General features: G+C 28.1%; 1 protein-coding gene across 3 annotated transcripts; it reads left to right on the top strand.

Moving 5' to 3' along the window:
* Window positions 1-437: 437 nt before the first annotated feature.
* Window positions 438-9,808, top strand: LOC107455827 (lysosome-associated membrane glycoprotein 1). 3 transcript variants are annotated; one of them, XM_016073540.4, is made up of 6 exons: window positions 438-707; window positions 838-906; window positions 2,518-2,657; window positions 5,592-5,784; window positions 8,284-8,439; window positions 9,153-9,808. In XM_016073540.4, exons 2-6 carry the CDS (start codon window positions 864-866, stop codon window positions 9,296-9,298), a joined length of 678 nt encoding a protein of 225 aa, XP_015929026.2. In that variant the 5' UTR covers window positions 438-707; window positions 838-863; the 3' UTR covers window positions 9,299-9,808. The 3 variants fall into 3 exon arrangements, with proteins under 3 accessions (XP_015929026.2, XP_015929027.2, XP_087006274.1); XM_016073541.5 differs by having other exon boundaries at window positions 655-756; XM_087150148.1 differs by lacking the exon at window positions 438-707 and having other exon boundaries at window positions 763-906.
* The last annotated feature ends 3,079 nt before the right edge of the window (window positions 9,809-12,887 follow it).

Below are 12,887 nucleotides of genomic sequence, written 5' to 3' on the forward strand. Positions count from 1 at the left end.
TTTTATTTTGTGTATAACTCAGAAGTATTAGGTATTATTAACAAGGAAGTATAAAACATGAATGAGCATTGATGGAAAAAATTCAGAGCATTATTATTAGCAAAGAACTTATACTATCAAACTTCTGTTACACACATCTGTAACAGCATGCGATCACGAAATCGGAAGTTATGTTGCTGATTATAGAAAGGTAAAAACTATTGAGAAATTGTTCTTCAAATGTTGGGCAAGTTCTGTTTCAGAAAGATTTATCAATGTTCTGGGTTCATTTTTTCAAGTTTTCAGCTTTTTCTTTAGGGAAATTCTGCTTTTTGTTTACTGCTAAAAATGATTCTAACAGAACTAAATGAAAACTTAATAAATGAAAGCCTGAAAATAACCTATACGCTAGAGGGCGTACTTGAGCGTTGAGATCGCGAATACAACCAACTGCACTTGCAATTTCGAGTCAAAATTTTAACGCATGTGTGTAACGCAATTGTGCAATTGTTATTGTATGTGCGTTACAAACGCATTTGAGGCACTTGAATTTGTCAGCTTGGCTACTAACTTTGTCATCTTTTTATTCTAATTTGCATTATGCTACCTTTTAAGTATTTATTATTATTATTTTTTTATACGTCATGCCTAAACTTACATAATCGTAATCGAAAAAATTGATGTCCAAAAATTTTGAAGTATAAATATTTTCTTTAGGAAATTATAAGGTCTTTATAATTTTCTTTTCCTTTAGTATAAAGTACAAATTATTTAATGGTGTATATAGCATTACTGTTAAACTTCTTCTGAAATATTCCAGTATATTGAAATTCGAAATTTAACCCAATTTTTTTTCAGACTAAGCTGATTTAAATCGAATAAAAATGAAAAGTGTCATCTTCCTTCTCAGCTTCTTGTTCAGCTTAAGTAAGTTATATAATATTTTGTAGTTTGTCCTAACTTGAATATAATATTACTGCGTCAATATTTCAGTTATTAATGTATTTCATGTAAATATCTTGAAAATGCAAAGTGATACTAGAAAGAAGGCTTTTTCTTGTCAAATACTGATAAAAGCCCTGTGTGTTTTTTTTTGTTTTTTTTATAAAGCATAGCAAAAGATTCGATAATAATATAATATTTTTTTTAAGCGATAACTAAAACTATGACATTTCCGGACATCCCGCTGACACAGTGGCAATAAAACAAGGTCATTCTTCTATGGAAAAAATATATATTGTTAGTTATTGTTACTAGACCAACCTATTGTTGTATATAGTTATTTATCTGTTTTAAATGAAGAGTGAGACTTAAAATGTTGAAAAAAGTGGTTTAACTGCACTAGCGTCATAATTTGTTTTCTTTTCTAGTAATTGCTCTTCATTTTGTTTCTAAAAGTACATGTTGCATGTTTTTGTTCATTTTTTTTAAAATTTAGTTTATTTATTATTGTAAGGAATGATTACTAAAGAGATTTCTGTATCTTAGCATAAATTATAATTGTGAAAGCTTCAAAGGGATCTTTAAACTTAAAAAGAAAATTTTTTTTAAAAGTTCATTGTCCAGGAATGGCTACTAGTTATAAGTACCCTTCAAATTTATTTCTATTTTTTTGAAGTTTTTTTCAGGTTACTGCTCTAAAGTCAGCAAAATTTTGGCACAAATACCCATACAGAAATCAACCCCTAGTTTAGAATCTATATTAAACTTATAAAGAATTTTAGTTTCAAATCTAATTTGAATGTTAAATTTCATAATATTTAAATCCAGTAACTTTATCTGATGTTAGGTTTATTCTTTATTAACAGTTTTTTTTTATGTTGTATGGACAATTTTCTTTGTTACATGTCTCTATTTTTCGTAATGTTGACATTTTTTTCTTCTAATAGTATTGATTGTTCTTTCTCATTTCTGTCTTGTTACTGGTATTTTACTATGTCAGTAACTGTAAATTTTAATCTTTATAAATCTCTCTATGTAACTTGTTGACTGAAATTTTTTTTTTTTTATATAATGACAATTTTTTTTAAATTTTACTTAGATAATTTTGGATTTATTTTTTATTTTTCTAATCCTATGAATATTATATTTTACCATTTTAAAAATCATTGCATTCTTTTTTCCTTTTTTTAATTTTATCTGATGTAAGGAAAACATATTTAATGTGAACTTTATGACAGTTCAGCAAGTAAAGGATTAAAAAATTTTAATCTAAGGTGAAAAAATTTTTTCTGCTAAGAATAAGAGAAATTTATTACTCTCTTACTTGCTTGGTTTACAGTCTAGATACTTTTAAATTTTACTAAATAAAAGTGATATGTTTGATAATTTATTAGCAGTTATAATATAATTTGAAATATATATAAATAGAATGTAACCTCTTTATAGGAATTTTGTCTAGTTATTTTTAAACTTTGGATGCTAATTTGTTTGTTGCAGCTTCATTTTTCTTTTTTGCTATCACTGTGTTTGATTTTCTTTTTTTTTGTATAAAATCATTGTACTTATCTGACAAAGAATATAATTATAAACTTTTAGGTGTAAGTTGGTCACAGTCTCCCACACCAACTCCTGCACCATCTCCTCCAACACCAGCTGAAACAACTTGGAATGTAACAGAGGGAAATATAACATGCATTAAAGCAGATTTTAAAATAAGATTTAAAATATCTGTTGGAGTAAGTATTTTTTATTATTGATGAAACTTGTATGTATTATTTAATGTAGGCTTTGCATCAGAAATTTGGCAAAACACAAAACCGAAATTAATAAAAAAAAATAAAAAAACACTAAGATACACATCATTAAAAAAGAGAAAATTACAAGGCTGTGTTTAAATGCCGATAAATTTGGTGATCCCAAAATACCATAATTTAAATTCACAAGTGATTGAAGATCTTGTTCCACATTAAAACATTTTTCCTTCTGTATACCCTTCAACTTTTGAGGTTTTAGCAATATATTTTTTCTTGTAGTCATAAACTAAGAAATTTTTAAAACAGTTTCTGTAAAATTTCAAAAAAAACTGAAGAACATTACTTATATTTCTGACCATTTTGTATATCTGTTTAAATGTTTTTTAATGGTTGTAAAGACTTTTTAAATCTGAATTTTTGGACAGGGTTAGCTGATTTAAACTAATGTGGTTTAAATCAAATTGCTTTTTTTAAAAAAGCTTCATTTTTTAAAGGGAAAATCCTTTAAATAACATAATTATCTGTTTTTATAAATATTTTTACATTAAAAATAACCACATGAGAAAAAAAAACAATTTCTCCACAAGTCTTTAATTGCCTATGTGAGTCTGTCACTTAATAAACATGTCATATGTAATTTTCAAATGTTTACTTATTATTGCTATCCTGTCAAAATATATTTATGAAATAAACTAATGTGAGTAAATTTAAAATTAGGTCATTGTCTCTAAAAATTCTTAATGATATGGATCATTGCAAAGTATATTTTCTGATGGAGTTATAGAAACAGTTGTAATAAAAATTTAAAAAAAAACTTGTTAAGTTGTACCTTTTACTTCCTACATTTAAGAACATTAACAGGAAAAAATGCTTTATTGACTTTTTTTTTTTTTTCAGTTCATTTTTAAGAGAAATTTCAGGTATCAGTGTAAAAATAATTTCTTGTATGTTTTTATTGATTCCTATATTTTTAAAATGTTCTTATAAAAAGCAAATTCAAAAATTGTTGATAAATATTCAAAATTAATTTAAAATATTATCAATGTAAATTCTTTAATGCAGCATTATTTATAAGAACTGTTATACTTGAAGCTTCATTGTGTTAAAATGAAACTCTAAAAATAAAAAATTCTATATTAAATTATTTCTACTAAAACACACTTTTCTTTACTTTTTATCTATGTATATGACCCCTTTTGATATTTTTAGTCCTTTTTAATCATTCCATTGTTCTCATATTTTTTAATTGAAAATGTATTCATGCTCCTTAAAGTTAAACTTTGCATGCATTAAATTGGAAAGTAAAAAAAAGACTTAATCGTTTTATTTAATTTGCTACAAACATTATAGGTAGGTATTTTATTTGCGTCTCACTAGAGCTGCACAATGGGCTATTGGCGACGGTATGAGAAACATCCCTGAGGTTGATCCGAAGACATGCCATCAGAATTTTAATCTTCTGCAGAGGGGGTGGCTCCTCAGCTTTGGTAGCCCAACAACCTGTGTACAAAGTCGAGCACTTTACAGTAGGAAAATTTTAACAGGGACCAATACCTCGCATCTTTGGTCCCTACATAGACTGACCAAAGTGGTCACCTACACTTTTACTAATCGCAGCCAGTGATGCTTGAGTTCGGTGTTCTACCGGGAATTGTGTCTTTACAATCTGTCCACTGTGAGACGATGCAAACATTGTAAATTAATAACATTAGATAATGCTTGATTTTTCTTATGTGCTTTCATAGATACGTGTAAACTAAAGGAAACTTTCTGTTTGCATATATTAATGCTTTAACAATTTGATATTAAACTTTTATTTGCATGGTGAGTTTAAACGTAAACTAATGAATAAGCATATTTAAAATCTTCAATTATTAATCATGTTTGTAAGTTTATGGAAGGAAAGTAGGTGTTTTTGAATAATTTATTGATATTAATATATGGTTAGAAAAATTTTAAGATTATACTTTTTACTAGATTTTTAATTTAGAGTATAAAGTATAATTTAAATCTGTGTTTTAAATGAACCTTAAAAAAAATAATAATTTGAATCTTCTGCATCTCGGCAAAACAAGCTTAGCACTTTTCAAGTTTGAATAGATGTTTTGTATTTAAAGGTTAAAAGCACTTTTGAAATATTGCGTAAATATAGTGTAAACATATTTATATGAATGTATAGCAAGATTTTGATTTACTCTAGGAATCAGAGGTAGTTTCTAAAATAATTCTTAGAATTGAAAAGGATTAAGTTGTATAGAATAGAACTGTAAAAAGTTTGAATCTTTGAAATGAAGACATTTCACAAAAATTAAAACTCTGTAGATATTCAGCAATAAAGTGGACATTTGTCGAGCATGCAGATTTTTTTAATCTTTATGCAACTCGTAGGGCTCTATTTAAACCTCTTTCTAAATTTTGAAGGTAGTATGCTGAGGCTGTAATAAACAAAGGCATTGATTTATTCGCCATTAAAAATTTGTCCTTCACTAATAATGAAGAAAACTAAATATTTAAGTTAAATTTTTATTTTTAAACTTTTTTTTTATTCCAAAAAAATTCTTTTAAAATTTGTTTAAAGAAGAATCTGGTAGTTTATTTTTAGGTATGTTTGATTTAGCCAACATTATTTCATCATGAAATGTGTAGTTTATAATTATTGTAAGGCACATCTTAATAAAATATGCAATTAAATATCAACTGCTTGCCTTTTTTCCCTGTATAGGGTTTTTACTTTAAAAGTTCTGAAATGTTCTTTTCTTAATGAAACAAAAGACTTTAACTTGAAAGAAAAAAGATTTCAAGCCTTTAACCACACATTATTTTGGTTTGTTACAAAGTTAATTTATCTTTATTTTGTCGATTTTTGTACTTTATTAAGATATTCAATGTGTATAAAATCTATATTTTTATTTTCAGAATGAAACTAGATATTTAGTCCTACCTCCTACTGCTGACTCAAGCAGAAGCAGCTGTGATGTTTCTAACGTAACTCAGATCCTTTCATTACGTAGTGAAAATGAATTCGACTTGGTTTTCACCTTTGAAAAAGACTCGGAGAAAACATATGTTAAAAATGTGACTTTGGAACTTCTTTCACCTGAAGAGCCTGGTATACTTTTTTTAAAAATTAAGTCTGCATATGAAGTTCTAATTGTAATTTTCATTGTTTTCTGAGTGGTCACTGTATTCCATGAGACAGGGTTATTTTATTTCTAAGGTATTCATCACTAAAGCTTATATGCAAGGATTATAATTAAGTTTTGATAATCATTTATATTTAAGATTTTGATAACCTTTGATGCATAATAAATTTGATGTTGAACAAACTGAGGATTTTTAAATAACGAAACACAGACTTAGCATTATTCTGTAAAATTCAGATTCTGTGCAGAGTTTAATATTTTTTTTTTTACTAATTATGTTATTTTGTTGCTATGTTCTCAATTTTCCAACATGTACAGAATTTTTATTGAAAAAGATGACCATCTCTATCAAAATTATATTTCCCTGGTACTTCATAATATTTCTCATACAACTTTTAGCCTAATTTAATCAGTGTTGTAAAGATAAATTTTTAATGAATCTTGTCTATAAATAGAAAAAAAAAATTCCATTTGATTATTAAATCATTTGTCAGAGTGCAAATTTATCTTTGTTTGAAAAATCATTCCAAAATTTTTTTTAAAAATTTATTTTTGTCTCTTGAGGTATCTTATGCAGGTGGTTGTAATAATACCATATTTTCTTTAGAAAATTAGACAGAAAAGCAAGAAGTATTTGCACATGCATCAGCAGTGTATTGAATCTTTAATTTAAAAAAAAAATGTAACGACTTTGGGGGGAGGGTTCCAACTCATTCAAATAATTTATAGAGATGAATGAAATATAAATTTTTTGCTCTCATATTTCTCAAAATACTATTATTCTTAAAGTTTACTAAAATCTTATATTATGCAGTTTAGTTTGCATTGAAAGTGTTAATCCATGATTCTAAATGTTTAGACTAAATATTGTAATATATTTATTTTTTATAGTTTCAGTCTTTTGAAAATGTTTCTTAAAGATCTAATGTAGGCATTTAAATTGAAGAGTGAGAGTGTATATTGACTAATAAAATTTTTATCACACTACCCAGAAAACTTGACGGGTCCAAGGGACTGTTAACTAAAATTTCTTAGTTTGTATCCCTATCCATGTGCCCAAAGTGGAAATCTAATGTTCAGTTAAATTGCATTTGTAAAATGTTACAATCTTCACATTAAAAGATTGTAGTTACTTATGCCAAATTGTTTGATAATTCATAACTTTCTAAATTGCTTGTCAGAAACTCGTATTCCTCCTTTTTTGGTGTGCAATCTCTTGCATATCAAGTACTCTTTTTGAAAATCAATAAACAAGACATTAAAACATGTATCTTCATTGTTTCTTACAATAACTATTCTGAGGTAACTAATTTTTTCGTGAACTTATCTGGTTTAAAATTTATGACATTGAAGGCAAATAATCCTGAAATTTGATTTTACTCCATACAAATTTTCTTCTCTTAGTAAAGTCAACCTTTACAAATATGCTAAGGAGGCATACAAAATCAAAAATTTTAAAAGGGTTGTCATTAAATGAAAATGCATGGAATTTCAGAGAAAGAATAAAGTGCATATAAGTGATTTCTATTTTATAAAATCAAATTAAAAGTTTTAAATAATCTTTTAAGTGTTAATTTTCAAAACTCTAAAACTGTTGCGATAAATCTTATTTTTTTCTCCTGTTACTTTAATTCCTGTAAAAGTAATCTTAGTACTTAATACTAATAATTATATTTAGCCCTGCTTAAAGGAATAACATTAATTCTAGCCAACTGTGCTCAAATAAGTGAGTTATTAAATTAAAATTAGTGCATTAATCAATCTTAAATGCTTTGCTTTTAATAAATTTTACTTCTAATTTATTTGCAATTTTCATAGTATAATGTCTTGAAGAAATAATCTCATTTTAATTGTGAAGAAACAATTATAATTGATAAAATTAATATCATAAAATATAACATTTTAATATAGATAAAAAATAATTTAATGCTAATGAAAAGTACAATGTACACAATTTATATGAATACAATATTTCCTTTTAAAAAAAGATCTAGGATAGGATATTTCTTTGATAAGCATTTAGCTTAACATTTCCACTTCTTACCTTCCCAGGTTCTAAAAATTGTGAGTACAGTGTGAGAAACCCTCCCCCTCTTTTACTAACGAGCTAAAGAGACTTCATTATTTCTTAAACTATCTCGACACCTGTTTAGAGCAGGAAATCTGTAGAAAGTTTCTATTGAAATTACCATATATTGTATTCTCTTCATGCCTGAAAAACAGGAGTTTAATTCTATGTAGCTGGTGAAACATCTCTTTTAAGGGAAATATTTTTTGCTTTTTTTATGCAATTAAATGAGGTCTGGTAATCTTATCCTTTTAGTGAGAAGATTTAACATTAATTTCAAATGAAAATAAATTTTTTTTTGTATGTATGAACAGGTTATTCAGTTATCTGATATTCAATTAAATGTGGATATTTATTATAATTATTAATAAGTAATACTATCTGGATTTTGTTGCAGGATCTTTCTATAACGACTCAAAGTTGTTTTCAGTCCAAAATGATTATTCTTACTGGTGCAAGAGTTTGACTTCAGTTCCCATGCAAAATGCAACTATGGAAATTTTTGAAATGCACATCCAAGCTTTTGGTGGTACGGGCAAGGACTTTGCTACAGGTATATTTTATGATTTTTTTTTTTTTTTTTTTTTGCTGTATTATACAATTATGCGTCTTAATTCTTTATATTAGCAACATACATATAAGAATTACAAATGTTTATTTTGTCAGTATCCAGATTTGAAAAAAATTTTCACTATTCAATAAATTACTCTTGCTTGTAAGCTTTATTTTAAATATTAGACTCCTTAAGAAAGAAAAAATTAAAATTTAGCATATCATCAAATATGCCTATAAGTAAAAATATTTATTTTTTAATTTAATTATCTCCTGTTTGTATTAAGGTTAACTCCTATTGTAGTTTATTGTCTCTCACTCACAAGATTATTGGTTTTACAATATATAAATAGTTTATTTCGAAAAAAATTTATGAATTAATACTCTGAACTCTTGGGCAAAATTACACTGAAATTTTATAGTTATATATTATACACTACTTTCCTATTGAATACCATGGATGGAAAACTTATTATTTTGATGAAGGAAAGCTTACTACCTGAAAGTTTCAAAAAATAGAGTACTTACTCTCTAACTGGTAAATATTTTATAAAATAAGAACTATCTATGCTCGTTGCTACTTTTACTTATATTAGTATCTAATTATAATTGCAATATATTTACAAAAATTTTCAGGCATATAATAATCTTCAAGTTAAAACTCTAAATGCTTAATGCAATTGTTATTATAATTTTTTAATCTTTATTTGATAGCTGAAAGATGTCCTGCTGATGACACCATTAGTGATATTGTACCCATTGTTGTAGCCTGTGCTCTTGCTGCTTTGATTATAGTTGTACTGATTGCCTATCTGATTGGGCGTCGTCGAAGTCGTCAAAAGGGTTACAACTCAGTTTAAAGTTCATTAAACTGAAGTAAAACAGACAAGCTACTAAAACTAATATACCAACCTCGTAGGTCTCAATTAAATTTTTTAAAATCTTTTTCTTATTCAGGTTCCTTTTGTGTAGATTTCAATTTATCTGAAATTTACCAATCTGCTATCATATTAACCTCCTTTGAATATATTTTTAGAATTTTATTGGATAGTTTGTTACTTTTAACTTATTAACAAGGTTTAAATATTTTTTGTATGTTTTTAACGTGAGGAATACCTTTTTAACAAAAATTACTTATATATTAATCTGCATAGAATTGTAGTTTATGAATATCATGCAAATCTAAAGAGCTTTTGCTGTAAAAATTAAAGTGTTCTGTATATAACATAGTTTTTGAACTCTGTAAGATTATCACAAATTAGACTAATGTGATATTGTAAATATCCTGGAAATAAGTATGTATCATTTATTTTTATAATACTTATCTGTAAAACTTGTTTATTTGCTTCAATAAAAAAATTTCTTTTTTACTTTGACTTTTTTTTTATTATTATTACTGCTAGTTTGGCAAGAGAAAAGCTTCTTAAAAGTCAAAATACATTACTTATTCTTTGTTCAATCCTGAGGTTTGAACAAATTACAAATTGTAGTCTTGAGATTTAAATTTCTTGGTAATATTGTCATCTTGTATATAAGCTCATATACACTAGTGTCCGTAAGTTATGGATAATACCAGCTCTGGCAAAGAAAGGTTCAAAGAAGAAAAAAAACAAAAAGCTTATAAGGCCCATTTATTATACAAAAGATACAGAAAAAAAAGATGGTGTTTGTATGATACCGTTCATAAAAGCTAAGATTTTTGCTCTTGGAGCAATTGTAAAAAATATCTCCTTTGCGAAAACTTACTATGCATTAACCATCATACCAACTACATAATAGTATGTCTCCCTACAATGTCTCGGAATACAATGAGATAGTCTATCTCAAAGGCATGTTAGGTATAAAAGACCTAATCTTCGGGAAGATCACTCCACTCGGTAAGCAATGCTCTCTGAAGTTATGGTACGCATGTAGGTGGTTGAAGGGCTGCAACTTGACTGCTAAGCATATTCTACACATGCTATATTGGATCCATATTTGATGAGAATGCTGGCCATTTCATAAAGGTGATATTCTCATATTGAAGGTTTACAATACTTTGGCATTGCCAAACATAAAAACATTCTGTGCCCATGGCACCCTTAAGTAAATGTACATGCTGTTCCAGAATGTCCAGATAAATTTGGTTCTGATTTGAACACTCAGATCTGTTCTTGAGCCCACTATGATTCCACCTCAAACAAGACGTCCTGCGATACCCTATGTGTCGTGCAATGATATTGTTTTTGTGGTAACTAGGTTTGGCGATCTCCATATGATAGTGCGACTTGAATCGAAGGACAAGTTAAACCTTTGCTCGTTGAAAAAAATCTCAAGCTTACCATGAAAACGTCCACATTGCATGTTCTCTACTGGTGATAGTGAAAGACCGTGAACGGAACAAATCTGCCAGGCCTGTGAGCATATATATAGACCAATACTTCCCAAACGTCTTTACGTGGTTGCAAATAACTGACGAGGCAGGTCGAATGCTGTGCTCAATCTGCTTTCAGCAATTACTGCAAAATACCTCTCTTCCTACTGCGTTGTAACTCGATTGGTGACCTGTACACCTACGTTTAATGACATTATATCAACTTGGAATCGTCAAAGCTTGGGCAATTCCAAGTTCCTCGTATACTTTTGAGTGCCTCCTAATTCCCGTCCACCTAAAATTCTACCACGTAAACGTTTAATCACATGCGTCCCCGGTGTCATAGCTATTCGGTTATGGCCCTGAGTGATTTGCAGAACTCGTGTGAACGATCTTACATCTTTGCAACCACATTCCTTGTATACTCCTCTCTTGCACTCTCGTCATTGTGATCAGCGTCGTCTGTTGGCTTCCTGCAATTTGTAAACTATTCTTGAAAAAGAGTGATAATTCTACAGGTGAAATCTTTACTTTAGAATTCCAATTTCAGCGTGATTCCGGTGTGTTTGGACATCAACTTATTTAATATACATTCATTTACACTGAGTGGCCAAATTATTATGACCACCCCTTCAGTCGCCTGCTTCCATACCCTATACGGCGCAATGTGCGTCGAACAGTACGTTGAGAGACGTTCACAGTTGCTCCTTGATTAAGATCACTTGCAATTTGTCGCACTGTTGCTCTCCTGTTGCGCTGCACATCCCTGGCCAGCCTTCTCTCTGATCGAGCATTCAGTACCCTGTGTGTACCTGAAAAGAAAAAAAATATCTGAGCAAGCAACACAGTATATAACTGATGACTCACTTATCCAGCATTCCCGTGTTATGATTATCTTGCCCTCTAGCGGCAACGCAGTGACGCAATAACACATTCGCATAAAACTCTGAGGTGGTCAAAATAATTTGGCCACTCAGTGTATATTACCTAATACGAGTACATATTCATTCACATTTTCTTTGAATCTAATTATAGAGCGAAATCAAATTGGTTTTATTAAATGTGGGGAATAATATTAAGTAGAGGAGAGTCGGGTAGCCCCGCCCACTTAAGGAGCATTGCTTATATTTCTGTATAATATTGAGTAATAATCAATATTTTTGTATGTTTCTATTGTTTTATCATCTAATTAAATAATGCAAAAAGAATAAACCAAAAAAAGAATAGTTTAATTTGAAAAAATAGAAATTTGACCACTGTATTCAACATATTTTCAAAACTATTGTTTACCATGATACCAGCTGCATAAATACTTGAAACTTTGAAAATAATCTTTTTTTAATATAACAATTAATGTCCGATGGCCCATTGACTTGAAAAAATATTCTATACATATGAAATTGACAGTGGGCGGGGGTTCCCGACACTCCCCTACTACTTTAAAAAAATTATTTCTGTTCAGAGTCTGTTACTGATGAGGTTATTTCATTTCGGTTCGCTCTTGTATTTTATTCATTCCCGATAATATGTATAATCTAAACCTCTACTAGATTAAGTTTTACATGCTACCGTGAAAAAGCTAACTTCGCAAAAAAAAAAATTTAGGGATATTATTTTATTTCAAACATTAATTCAGAAAATAACATTTGATTATAAGTTCACCCATAATTTAACAATGCAGAAAAAAAAAACTATGCGCGAACCTATAAATTACCTTGTGAAAGGGACAAGAGCAGAGATATTGTTAATCAATGTTATTTCCTCCCCTCTAGAATCTTATGAAACAAGCAAAAATAAAGGTCTTCGCCCTATCAGAATCGGAGAAAATTGAAAATTTCACGGTATTTTAAAAGTTCAATTGATTTTTTATGACAAAATTATTCCATATATATATATATATATATATATATATATATATATATATATATATATATATATATATATATATATATATATATATATATATATATATATATATATATATATATATATATATATATATATATATATATATATATATATATATATATATATATATATATATATAACATATATATATATAGCAAACACTTTTTCTTTAATCAAAATTTGGGTCT

The sequence above is a fragment of the Parasteatoda tepidariorum genome, chromosome 8 (assembly GCF_982258835.1).
Source record: "Parasteatoda tepidariorum strain Cologne lab strain chromosome 8, Ptep-v5.0, whole genome shotgun sequence".
Classification (NCBI taxonomy): Eukaryota; Metazoa; Arthropoda; class Arachnida; order Araneae; family Theridiidae; genus Parasteatoda; species Parasteatoda tepidariorum.